The sequence below is a fragment of the Cuculus canorus genome, chromosome 1 (genome assembly GCF_017976375.1).
Source record: "Cuculus canorus isolate bCucCan1 chromosome 1, bCucCan1.pri, whole genome shotgun sequence".
Classification (NCBI taxonomy): domain Eukaryota; kingdom Metazoa; phylum Chordata; class Aves; order Cuculiformes; family Cuculidae; genus Cuculus; species Cuculus canorus.
This window is the reverse complement of record NC_071401.1, coordinates 115,918,726-115,932,569: the sequence shown is the minus strand read 5'-3', so window position 1 is coordinate 115,932,569 and position 13,844 is coordinate 115,918,726. Positions and strand designations below refer to the sequence as shown.

Sequence of the window (13,844 nt, the reverse complement as noted above, 5' to 3'; positions counted from 1 at the left end):
AGGTAGCACCATTATTTATTTATTTTTTAATTATCACCCCATTTCACACTTGCAATTACAGATAATTAAGGACTGTTGTGAAATGTTAGTACTTACTTATCTCCGAAGAATTTTCTCCAGAAATCTGCAGCATCAGCTTTGGTGATACGGAAGTTATCACCCTGGAACTGGCCATTTGGAAAAATAGCCTTGATTTCTGCTAGCATGTGGCTGAAGATGAGTGACAGCTTTGTTAGGTTTCTCCTGTGGATATAATAGGAAAAAAATAATTATCGTATCAAACCCTTAAAATTTAACAAATTGAATCAGTCTTTCAGAATCTCATACAGCCGGCACATTTGTGTAATAATCACTGTGTGGCACAAGAAAAATACTGAGCCTTCAACCGAAAACACAAAGAAATACAAATGAGTTGTCTGTGTTTCCATGAATATACAATAATTTGTTCAGTAATAGAATAGGTATGAATGCATTTTCCAGACACCATTCTGATACCCATAAAGATTACAGCTTGTGCATTTCTACTTAACTTAACCATCACAGAAGTAGGAATTTATACTAATTAGACAGTAAAATATTTTAAAAAACCCTCAACGCAGCAAAAAAAATCAAAATATATTTTTATATGTGACAAGCTTACTTCAGTTCAGGTTCCTAGAAATGTAAACACAGGACAGGACTAGGCTTATTCTTCAATACTATAACAATTTCATTCTTTTCATTCTTTCCAGCTTTCCCCTACTGCAGCTGCTTCCTATTATCCTTTTACATGCCTTCTCTTCAGTTAAAGTCTACTTTCAGTTTTCAGTGGCACATGAGAAACAAAATCAAGCTTCTTTGCTATCAGTTCACTTCCATAAGCTTTCCAGACTTAAATCAGTTAATCAAAAATTAGATCATCCTAGCAGTAAAAAAGGGATATTTTCCTACATGACTCATGAAATTGAGGAGATGGGGCAGTTTCTGATGAAGAATTTATATTCTTAAGTATTTTAACGAAGTACTACTGTGTCAGGCCTATTCACCTTTTACAATCACAAGTACTACTTCACAGTGTCTCTAAAAAATTTAATGAAAAATATAATAAAATACTTATCAGTCATCTAATTTATAACTGCTTATAGACAGTATTTTAAATAAATTCAAACATATTCATAAGTCCCTAGACACATGAAAAAATTAAGATGCGTCTGATTGGTATGCATGTACTAAAAAAACCTAACAGCTTTCAGAATATTAATATTAGCATTTCTCACGCTTAAAACCTCAAAAATACCCCCAGTAAAACAGATTTCACTGGGCCTTCCTAAAAGAACATTCAAATCCGTACTGAAGCAGCAATCATGTTGCAGATTTTACTATAGGTTTTGCTATGAGGAAAACAATGATAAAGATAGTTCTTTTGAAAACAGAGTAATTTAAAACAAACAAACCAACCAACCAACCAACTTCTGATGAATACTCTCTCCCTCTCCTCAAGATTCAGAATGGTTGTAGGGCTAATTATTTTGTATCCTCAAATGTCTATAATTATGATGCACAACTGTTCCTTATTTTCTAGATTTGTTTCTTGCTATCCGTCTTCCTATATTCTTTGCACTGTAATTACAGACATGTGTTCCTTATTATTTTACTCCTCAGACTCAAGCCTGATGCAGAGGGCAAGCGACAGCTATTTTAATATGGCTTTCTCAGCCTGTCCCAGACCCAAGATTAAGCGAGAAGCTTTCTGTACTCAGGACAGATGCAAACAAGATTTGGTGCAAGTCTGAACAGAACCTTCCTTGCCTGGTACACAGTATATTTATATACATTAGCAATGTACTATGCTGCAGAGGTACTTTTCAGATACAAATTTAGCTAGTGAAGTATTACAAAACTTGTTGGATTCATGAAGCTTGAGCTGTGTAGTGAATTAAAGGATGAGGTCATGTACAGGTGCCATCTGAGGCATTTCCTTGCTGGGAGGGGAGTAAAAGGGCGTCTGTATGCAAGCATGCATGACCACTCATTGCCTATTAGATATAGCTGCACAGTATGTGACCGGAACCAATAACTGGTAGGAACCGGCCAGTAAATGCACACTACAGACACGTATCCAAATGACTACATCTAAACCACAAAGCCTATTCCTTCCATCTTAGTGCACCAGTCACTAAGTGTATCAATATATAAGTGCATCAATATACTTTTGTTATATAAATTTGTTAAAAAAAAGAAGCAAGTAAAAAAGAAGAAAGTCAATTTATATTTTGTATTTGTATAAAAAAGAAAAAAAAAACCTTTTAATATCAAACTAAGACACCTTCCTTTTATGTGACTGCAAAGCTGATACTCTAAACCAACTAGAACCTTATTTGTTTCTGAACATACATCACAGAACATACACACACCAGAAAATGGCAAATTCTTCATAATTTATCTATATCGTAGCTCTGCTTCCTCCCCAGTTTTGTTTCCTGCTGTACCAGATGACTATCGTATGTCCCTCTTTGGTATCAAATAATCATAATAAATTATGTCTTAACTTGTATATTTTTTCATTAGAATTGTAAAGTATATAGTGCAACCATTTTTACTTAGATAGGCCTACGTGATACCAGATCTCAGGAAATTACTGAGGCAGAGATAAAAAGTTGAATGATTTCAGAAATGTTTTTAAAGAATTATACAAGATGTAGAGGTGATGTCATCAGAGTGGGCCACTGAATCTCCCTACCTGTGCATTTTACTCTTCTGAAAATGTCTATCCCTTTTAGCACATGTACTTTTGCTGCCTTGTGGAGGGTTTTCACATGGCATGTCAAGAAGTACACACTGCACTCGGTAGGAAATGGAGCCACTTGTGAGGCTCCGTTTTCTAAATTAGGATGACTCCTTTTTCTCCCTCCATAAAAATATGGAGCACTGTCAAAAAATTTCAGTCTTATTTTCCATTCATAAGTATAAGACAAGGTATTCAAGTCATATTAATTTGAAAAACATTTGAAAAACAACTAAAACGATCAGCTTTACTATTTTTGTGAATAATCTTAATGGAAGCCAAAGAACTGGTCAATCTATTTTAGGTCTCATTCTCATTATGCAAAGAAAACAATCTATCAACCCAGTCTGCATTGATAACACGGCCTTTTCTTCTCCAGGTCACAGTGAAGACCACTGTAGTGGCAGAGAGTCAACAGTACTGGCAGTCTGGTAGCACAGAAGAGCTGAGCAGATACACGGTCCGGAGCAACTCTTTAACTTATCAGACTCTAGCAGGGGAAAGATATCTTAAGGGATCATCTTGGAGCTACACCTCAAAAAAAAAATTCTATCCAAATTATAAAGAACCAATGGTTTTAATGCCTCAGCAGCCAGCCTTCAGGCATTGGAATTATAATATACTTTCACTTGCAACTTTAAGTATGTTAGAGGTGGTATTTCTTTCCTCAGCTGTGTTATGCCTAGTATAGAACACAAGCATCTCCTTTTATTTCTCTAGAGAGAATAGGTTTCATGCTGATGTGAAAAGCCTTATCATTCACAAATCAAAATCAAACAATGCTGCCTCTTTATACCAAATTTAACTGAGATGATCATTCTCCACAATATAACAGTAAGATCTAAGGTTTAATCAGAAGAAAGATGCATTTTCTTTATTTCAAAATTAATCTGTCTTCTGAAGTTGCAACTTATAGGCAAGTTTTCTAAAATAGAAGCAGTAAAGCCTGAAAATAAGAATCATGAGTTAGTTCACTTTTTAGTAAATTACTATATTCTGCACCAATTTTCAACTCCAGGAAGAGGGATCAGGCTAGAGAATATTGCAAAAATTTCATAACTGAAGGACTTCTCAAATACCCGGTCTATGTAATTTGAAAATAGGGCTTAATAATGGAAATATTACCATATCCCAGCCATAACCAGAGTAGTGGCAATTAGTTTTAGAAGGTCTGAAGCAGTCCTACCCTCCTAGATCTATTCAACAGGAAAGTGAAGAGTGACCGCCATGCAATAACACAGATAAGTTCTGGCTGTGTCAACTTTGTAATCATTGCATGAAAGCAAATTTTACTTTATGGAAGGCAATACAGTCTGTCAAGCAGAACTGGATGTGGAATTAGGTGGTGTCGCTTCCTTTCTGCCACTGGCCTGATAAATCAGGTGAGAGGGACCTGTGTCCTGCATTTACTGCCTGCATAATGTGGATGAACAGATAAAAACATTTAGACAGCTCTGGATTTGGAAAGCACCAAATACACTTGGCAGAATCAGCATATACATAAATATACAAAGCAAAACATACATCTGTGCCCTGAACCTTCATAATCACTGTATTTCACAGACAATCAAGACAAAGTCATTTTAGCAATATGTACTTACATCTCATGCAACAATTCGAAAATGCATAAACAGTATGTGTATATCACCTCTACTTTCATGCTTATATATTACTATCTCCCATGAAAAACAATTACTTTTATTTTACAAGTATGCATATTTCTAGAAAAAGAACAGTGTAGAAAATAAGTCATATTGTGTACCTTTGCAGTTAGGTCACTCCAAAAATTAAGTTACTGCTGGGTTTCCTTCTCTATTGCTTCCACTAAGCATTTAATCTTTCTGCATCCACATAGACATACTTGTTTATTACAGCAGGTTGTTGTTTAATAAATATATCAACTTTCCAAGCTCATAATATATAACTCAATCCCCTGGCACAGAAAAACAGTCCTTAGAGCTAGAGTAAAATCTGTTTGGCAGCCAAGAATAACTTCCAGACAGATCTGACACAAAAGTATATTACTGTTACTAAACAACAGATCATTCCTCTACAATTCTTATTTAGAATAATTGTACAAAGACAGCTCTGTTAGCTGACAAAACTGCAAGTCACACCTGCTTATGAACCAAGATATAAAGAAGTTGAAAACGTCTTCATAAGGTGGACTATTGATTTTAACTTTTAAAAATCCATCCCTCCATGAACAGTAAAGCTTCAAAATCCAAAGCATATGTACAGAGCTCATTTCACATAATCACTAATATTCAAAACAGATTTCTGATCCATATGCTTAAGTTGCAATGAAACACAGGGATCCCACAAAATAAATGCTACTGATTTGAGGGCACCAGATAGAGCCTTATGACTAAGTTATAAAAGAGGGAAGCAGAGAACCATGTTCTGAGCTCTTCTTCCCCTTTGCTCTCCAGGAGTTCAGCATTTGCATTTGTGCCCAGGCTTCCATTCTGTGAAAAAATCCCTTTCCGAGTTATTTCCTCTTTGTATTTTGCCATCATGAGGAACATAATAGCTAACACCATAAAAGCCCTTTGACAAATTATATTTCTACCATTAACTACAGACAAGTGACAGAGACAGGAATGCATTGAGTTCAGGATAAATAATGACAAAAAAAAAAAAAAAGAGTATTGCTGAAGAAACACGTGAATTTCCAAATGTCCAAAAGGCACAGGAACATGACTAAAAACGATACATACTGCTAGCAGTGCACTCTTGATAATCCAGTACAACCGTGAGACATTTATCCCCCTTCCTCTTCCAGAGCTTCCTCTTTCACAGAAAGTAAACATTGGAAGAAAAAAAAAAAAAGAAAACCCCAAGAACAACAAAAAAACCCCCAAACAAACAAAAAAACCCAACATAATGCCGCTGTTTTAGAAAAATGCAGGTATAGAATACAGTCAGACAATCTTAACAATGAAACTCTCCCTAACACTTAACGAAGGGTTCCTGTCGACATGCCTGCAGAGAAAAAAAACCCAAACAACTGTCTACCATCATATCTAGCAATCAGCCCAATTCTGGATTTGAGTAATAATAATTTTTAAAAGCTATATAAATACAGAGTAATGTTCAGGGACCAAAGTATATGGACCTAATCTTGGAATGAAATATCCCTGGGATTAAGGATACATATGAGCTCTATTTCCTCCTTGAGCTGCTGACTCACGGAAGGAACAAATGATTTTGTTGTGCTTTTGTATCCCTCATCTGGAAGCCCAGGAAAAAAAAGACTGCCTTAAACACGGCAAGGTTCAGCCAATAATTAAATTCATCACACGCTAAACATGAAAAACAAGTATAAAACTGTAAGAAACTAGCTGGAGGCAACTACTACTATTCTTTTAATTCTGCAGGAGTTGAGCTTATGAGTAGGAAAGCAATACGAGTCCCTGAATGTTTCTCCATCAGCCTTTCTGGCAGATACAAGGACTATCATGCAAGTCTATCGCAGCTGTGCTATACACTATGGATACCAAACCAAAAATACGGCAGATTTTGGGTATGATTGGGGCAAGGATATCTAAGAAAACAAAGAAAGTTTATCACAATGTCACCTTCAATTTTCCTCCACCTTTTCCTTTGATTAAAATCATTTTACATTGATATACTAACTTCCACCAGCAGACTGGTTTGTTCAGTTTTAAAGACCAGACGAGTATCAAAATAGAAGGTGGAAATGCTTAAAGAACTACAAATTTCATTCCCTCTTTCAAAACTGCTTATGAGCTGTCAGTGCTTCTATAGTACGAATCTGCTGCCCCATTTATGCGCAAATAAAGAATGAATATAATATGCAATTGCTTAGTGAAGAAAACAGAATATGAATAGAAAGGAAGGAAGATAGCCAGGGTTTCTCCAAATCTAAGACACTCTACAAACTGATGAGTCTGCCCACTCACTACTACTCTTTAATCTTTCATTTACGAACTGGCCTGGCATTGTGCCTACCAACATCTCTTAGGCAAAGTGCTATCCAAAGATTATATTTGGGATTTTGCTAAACAAACAACTCTATCCAGCAGCAAGCATGAATAACTATCATCAGCCGAGCTTTACAGTACACATTTTGAAAACTTGATTACTTCCAGTTCCGTCCCAAGGACAGTTGCCCAGTACAGATGAATGTCTCAAGGTACTCCTAAAGTAATTTAATCTTGTTTCTTGTTAGTACTCAGATATCGGAAGTAACATATCCAAAGAGTGTTAGCAGGAATTAAAGCAACAAAGGAAATACAGTCTGCCTAAAGCAGAATGCGAGTTATCAAAAATGACAAAAAGATGTGTTGTCAAAAGATGAAATAATTTTCCCCATAAATAGTTATTATCTCTATTTACTTATGCAAAAGGACAGAGATAAAGGAAAAAAACTTCTAGAGAATGCCATGGAAAGAAATTAGAATAAACCTGATACAAATATTTATAAGTATAAATACTCTGTAAAGGGTAGTGAACCCAATGACATTATAAATAGGAACATAAAATAAGAGCTAACAGATTTACTGATTTTGCTACCAAAACTTTTAATTGAGCTAATATCTCATCCCTACAACACACACTATTGAACATATATAATCTGATCCGTATAGAGCTGGGCACTGGTTTGTTTAGTTTTATTTGCTATTTTTTACCAGTCAGTCTTTATTTCAATTAAGAAATTAAAAGAACACTCCACAGAAATTAGAATCCTCACGGGTAGGCAAAACAGATTATTTAATTTTAAATTCAAAGCCTATTGAATTGTCTAAAAGTGTAGTTTCTTGTCTAGACATCTTTTTTGAACACTGATTTTTTTCAGGCTTACTGCTCTTGTCAAACTCAGTGATTGAAAAAAAAAAAATCTGCAACACAATCTAGCCATTTCTAAAAGCCGGCCTATTACTTTTTGCTGACATTAAGTAGTTTTGTCACGCTAACATGTATATATGTATTTTTTCATATATAACATTCTCAAGTACATAAATCCAACTTTGATATTTAACAGAAAAAAGGCCTTTGGATCACGTGCCTCCAATAACTCTTGAACAGTTTAATAGTGTCTTTACCAGTAAGATCTTCAGGTACTGATAAGGGATCTGAAAAGAATTTTTAAAACCACCTAGCATTCACTTTCATGCATTAGGAGTGTAAAGAAGTATCCAAATTTCTGATTTTTTTTAAGATTATTTTAAAATAATCTACCAGAACCTACAGAGATGCTTATTACCTTCTGTGTCACTCATGTTTTCCACAGACTGCAAGTCAACAAGATCACAAGTCAACAGGCTGTTCCAGTATTCCTAAGGGACTAGCTAAAAGGGAATTTTCCTAGCTGAGCTGCTACTGAGATTTGGTCAAGAGACTACGCAAAGTTGCATGTTTTGCCTTAGAAATCAACTTCTCTAAAGTCTTTGGATTTGAGACTTTTTGAGATTCTTGCACATCATTACTTCTACATATTTGTTCTGTGGCCGTGCTGGGAGCCTCTCATAAAAAGCAGAGTTCATTTTTTTTTTACAAAGACTACGCCTCTTCATCCCACATGTTTTCCTCTTAAAAACACGCCATTATTAAATAAGTGGAAGAACTCTCCAACTCTTTTCACAAATATATTTTTTTCACAGACCTTCAAACATGTCAACATAAGAATTTTTACTCTCAGCCCATGTAGGCAGCCACTCTCATTAAAGCATTCTAAAAACTGTCTGTGGGTTGCGGTCTAAACTACATTACATTTACCAGAATAGGAAAGTCCAAGTGAGATCTAAATAACCTATCGAAATACAATTATCAGCCTTCAAACCATGTCTCTATTCCAGAGCTAAAATTTATTGCATTCCCATCACACATATTACAAAAAAATTCCAATTTCCTCAGAAGCACTTCAATCAAATCTTCCTGAAATCATCCCCTGAAAATGATTTAAGCATTACTTATTCTTGAGATGCAGCTTGTTTGCAACAAACACTTAACAAAAATCTGTGTCACACAGCTAAGCAGTGAGACACAAATGAATATTGTGCAAACCCATACAAAATAAGATATATTAAGTACTGAAACCATGTGCAGGTCTTAGAATAACCATTGGTTTTATTTATTGAGAGAATATAAAGTGACTTTCATTCAAAGAAGAAATTTACAATTCTCTGGCCAAGCAGTAAACAATATAAATCTACCCTCTTCTCTTTCATATAGGCTCTGAAGCAATCGGCCTCCTGTCCTCCTGCATATCAGAAACATCTCTGAACCATTTAAAACGAGACACACTGCTGCCAGGTTGTGTTAGGAACTTTATCTGTACAGAATAGCAAGGAAAGAAAAATCAAATACTCGGTTCCAAATCGTTACTTGAAATAGTTTCATGATGCTATACCTACTTACACCCATGAAGATCAAGTCAGCACACATCCAATAGGATAATTCAGAACAATCGGGTACCAAACGGGAGCACAGCACAGATCTTGGGGAAAGTATAACAGATTTCCTCTCTATAACAAGTTGTTTGATTTCATACTAGGTAGAACAAATAGAACTGGTTGAAATATCATCAAGAACTTGAGTTAAGTAAAAGCAGCTGCTAAAAATGCAGAAATACAGCTAGACAAACAGCTGTATTTTTCATGAAAACAGAGGCAGAATATTTACCTTTAGGAAGTACTGATTTCGAAGTTTCAGAACAGAAGCTGTCTGCACAAATGAAAATAAAGCTTTTTGCTTCTTCTCTATCCATCTCCCATAAGAAGCAAGGGAAGAGGATGAAATGAACAAGACTAAAGAGTCCTTTGTGAAAGCTATTTTTCTTTTCTGGTCTAAAGTACAGCTACCAATGAAGAAATTTATACCCTGACCTGCTTAATAGATTTTTTTTTCTCCTTTCAGCATTAATAAGCTTATCCTATTTCCATGACTACACTTACGAACATGGGTCATCCCCCACTGCTTCCAACCAGTGGTGATACTGTCGTATGTGGACTCTTCAATACAGGAGACAATCAAAGGTTTTAAAGAAAGCTACATAGCTATGGCCTAATGAATAATAATTTAAAATGAATAATAATTTAAAAAAATGCAATTAGTGGGTAGGCATTAAAATTTGTGCTTGAAATGGAACTACCACTGAGTTACACAGGGACCGGCTCTGTTCAGAGCATTCACAGGAAAGCAGCTAGCAGAAAGTGGCAAAGTCTGCTGATTAAATAAAGCTACTCAAGGGCTATATGGCTGGCAGATAAGTGTGAATAGCTGCAGGGTAACTGAACAACAAAAATAAGAGATAAAGTTCACATATGTGAAGGCAAAACTATGTACTTGAAAAAATAATCTTGACCTGATGTAAAAAAAGGCAGGCTCTGAGCTGATCACTGACATTCAGAAGCAAGACTTCAGATTATGATAGGTAATTCTATGACAATATGAGCTCAGAGCTCATCAGCAATAAAAACATAAATCAAATATTCTAAGTTATTAGCAAAAGAACAGAGAACAATACAGAAAACATAATTATGCCACCATGTAGAAATCACAGTCAGCTCTTATCAAATCACATATGTAAGAACAGGCATAAGAATCAGATATATAAAAAACACATCAAAAGACAAGAAGGTTTATCAAAGGTAAGAAATGACTTCAAACTGAGGAGGAATTGAGCATGCTGGGACTCTTCACCTTGGACAAGTAACTACAGAGGAAATCTGACAGAGGTCTACAAATTCCAAGTGGCATAAGGAAGACGGATGGGGACTGACAGTAACTAGAATACTAAATGAAGCTGACGGGAAGCAAGCTCAAAAAAAACCTGATCCACAGAAGTTGTTGCCTAAGGATACTATGGAGGCAAGTTTAAATATGCTCGAGAGGAGACTGGAAAAACACTGAGAAGAGCGGCTTCATTGAAGATTACTAGAGTAACAAAGCACAACACACTCAGGAAATCCCTGAGCTAAAAATGGCCAAAGGCTCACAGAGTACTAGGAGAATGTACTATATTATGCATGTTTGCCCCATTTATTCTTCCTTGGGTATCTGCTTACCATCCCCACGGAAAGCAAGAATGACTATACTGATACAGATTAAGGGTCCGTCTTAAGAACACGGTACTCTACACTCCTAAGTTCACTTACTTCAGTCCTCACACAATTTGATTACACAAAAATTTTAATACCTCATAATTAATAAATTACTTTTGGATGTCTTGGCAAACTGAACTGTCCTACAACTTGACAATCATTCTTTTTAACCCCCATAAGGAAGGCGAAGGTCCTCAGAAGGACCTCAACAGGTTTCAGAGGTGGGCCTGTGTGAACCTCATGAAATTCAACAAGGCCAAGTGCTAGGTCCTGCACCTGGGTCAAGGCAATCCCAAACACAATGACAGGCTGGGCAAAGAACAGATTGAGAGCAGCCCTGAAGAGAAGGGGGTTCGGGTGGATGAGAAGCTCAATATGAACCAGCAACGTGCGCTTGCAGCCCAGAAAGCCAATCGTATCCTGAGCTGCATCGAAAGAAGTGTGCCCAACAAGTTGAAGGAGGCAATGCTTTCTCCCTATTCCACTCTTGTGAAATCTCTCCTGGAGTACTACTTTCAGTTCTGGAAGGACATGGACCTGTTAGAGTACGTCCAGAGGAGCGCTACGAAGATGATCAGAGGGATGGAGCACCTCCCATATACAGACAGGCTGAGAGAGTTGGGCTTTTTTAGTCTAGAGAAGAGAAGGCTCTGGGGAGAACTTATAGCAGCCTTACAGCACTTAATGGGATCCTACAGGAGAGCTAGGAAGGGACTCTTTTATCAGGGAGTGCAGTGGTAGGACAAGAGGTAACTGTTTTAAGCTGAAAGAAGGGAGATTTAGATTAGATATTAGGAAGACATTTTTTACTGCGAGGGTGGAGAGACACTGGAACAGGTTGCCCAGAGAAGTCATGGACGCCCTATCCCTGGAAGTGTTTAAGGCCAGGCTGCATGGGGCTTTGAGCAACCTGATCTAGTGGAAGATGTCCCTGCCCCCCCACGGCAGCAGGGTTGGATCTAGGTGATGTTTAAGGACCCTTACAACCCAAATAATTCTATGATTCTATAAAGGTGGTTGAAAAGCTGAAATTGCCCAAAATGCAGACTGTATCATAAGTGTGGCTGTGTGTCCCACTGGGAAGGTGGCCTGGCAAAGTCTGGCAGTAGGAAAGGGCAGGCGATGCTGCAACACTGCATTAGGTAAAGGACAAGAGAAGTACCAGAGTCATTCAGGAGCAGAGCATTATGCTGTACTTTAAGAGGATAGATGCAACAAGAACCTAGAAGGGTACTTGCTGACCCTGGAGAATTAAGTAGTGTTAAGTGAGCTGGTGGCATAGTCAGGTCACAGAAGTCTTCCAAGATAGTGAACTTGTATAGTGAAAGCCAAGTAAGATAGCATTCCTAAAATTAGATGAAGAGGCTCACAGAGGGCAAGAGTCCAAAGAAGATGGGAAAAGGTTATTACACCACAGCTAAAGTGCAACATCAAAATTCTGAGTGGCAACATGAAAATCTAAAAGTATGGTTTACTTACTGTTAAATCTTATCAAACGCTATCAAAATAATACAAATGAACACAACCACAACTAAAAAAAAACCCAAAAACACAAACCAAAATTCCTTCCAGTAAAAATGTTATTTTTTTAAGGCATGAAGGTTCTAAGAGTTACACATGATTTTTACTCCCATGAGACTAAACACTTGTGTAGTTTTGCCTAGAAATGTAGTTTACTTTACTACTTCCAAAAGTAAACATTTGCTGTGATTATGGATTCCTGGAAGCAGCCACTGAAGACAAATTGCTTTGAAACAGGAGCATAAAACTAAAGACAGTAGTATTTTTCTATCAAACACCAAAACATTCCAGCTCTTGCTACCAAAACAAGTGAGAACAGAGAAAAGAACAGATACAAAATTCACATCTTAAATTGAAACAAACAAATGCCTGGGTACTAAGAAATCCAGCTGTAAGTTTCCAACAACTCTTCTTTTTTATGAATCATCTTAAAATCACTGCACTACACATTCTGCCAAATTCTCCCAACCTGAAAATACCTGTATTGAGATTATATAAAACTGTATATACTACCTTTAGTTTTATCTAGTTTGTGGAACCAACATGTCAATTTCTTTAATGACCTGAATTCTATAGCTAAATAATAATAATAATAATAATGATAATAATAATAATAATAATAATAATAATAATAATAATAACAACATATAAAAAGAGCCACCAGACTGAAATATTCATGTCAAAAACATATTCCCGATTCTGGTTTTCAGATAGTCATCTTGGGATAGGAAAGGAGCATTAATTCCCAAAGTGTTCCACGTGTGTAACTGCTCTTTGAACTATGAATACTATGAAGACTGTTTAGATCTGACATGAAGAGAAACAGAATTAAAAAAATAGAAGTGCATTCCTTCCACGTCTGGGAAGCTCAGAGCACCAGCCACCACGGCGGATGGCCTGCTGAGGTTTGGTTTGGTTTGAAATACTCATGACAAAGAGGTCCACTTGTGGCATATTTGGTGTTGGAAACCACTTTCACTCATACTAGCAGTTTTCATCCTGACATCCGATATGAACTGGCTGACATGAATACTACTGCTGTTGTAAGTCATATCTAAGTTACTATAACAAATAATTGTGATCAATGCCTATTATTCAATCTTATGGTTAAACAAATTACAAGCCTCTACCTGCTAAAGAGACTGAAAAAAATCATTACCAAAATAAGAAATGTTACAGCTTCCTAGAACAAGTATATACTAAAGAAGATTATGCAGCCATCTTTAAAAACATCTCACTTTGTATCAGCAAAAAGACAGCAATCTGGAGAGAAGTCTTTGTGCCCCAAGTCCCCACACAGCCTGCCCTGTCCCTGGCTGGCTTCCCAGAAAAAAGCAAGGCCCTGTACACCAGTTTCCACCAAAAGTCCCACAGAACTACTTCATTCCTCCTATTCCCTAATGGCTTAAAGTAGATTTTTTCATCTGGCTCCCAGAGAAGAGAGAGGAAAGAAGGTGACAGACAGACAGGAAAGGGGGAACAGAGAAGGC

General features: G+C 36.7%; 1 protein-coding gene across 6 annotated transcripts in view; it reads right to left on the bottom strand.

Annotated features, from left to right (window-relative positions):
* Positions 1-13,844, bottom strand: part of CBLB (Cbl proto-oncogene B) — a 131,436-nt gene that overhangs the window by 62,989 nt on the left and 54,603 nt on the right. For all 6 annotated transcript variants that reach the window (XM_054086418.1, XM_054086443.1, XM_054086428.1 and 3 more), the window contains exon 4: positions 97-243. In XM_054086418.1, coding sequence (XP_053942393.1) covers positions 97-243 — 147 coding nt within the window. The remainder of the gene's footprint in view (positions 1-96; positions 244-13,844) is intronic.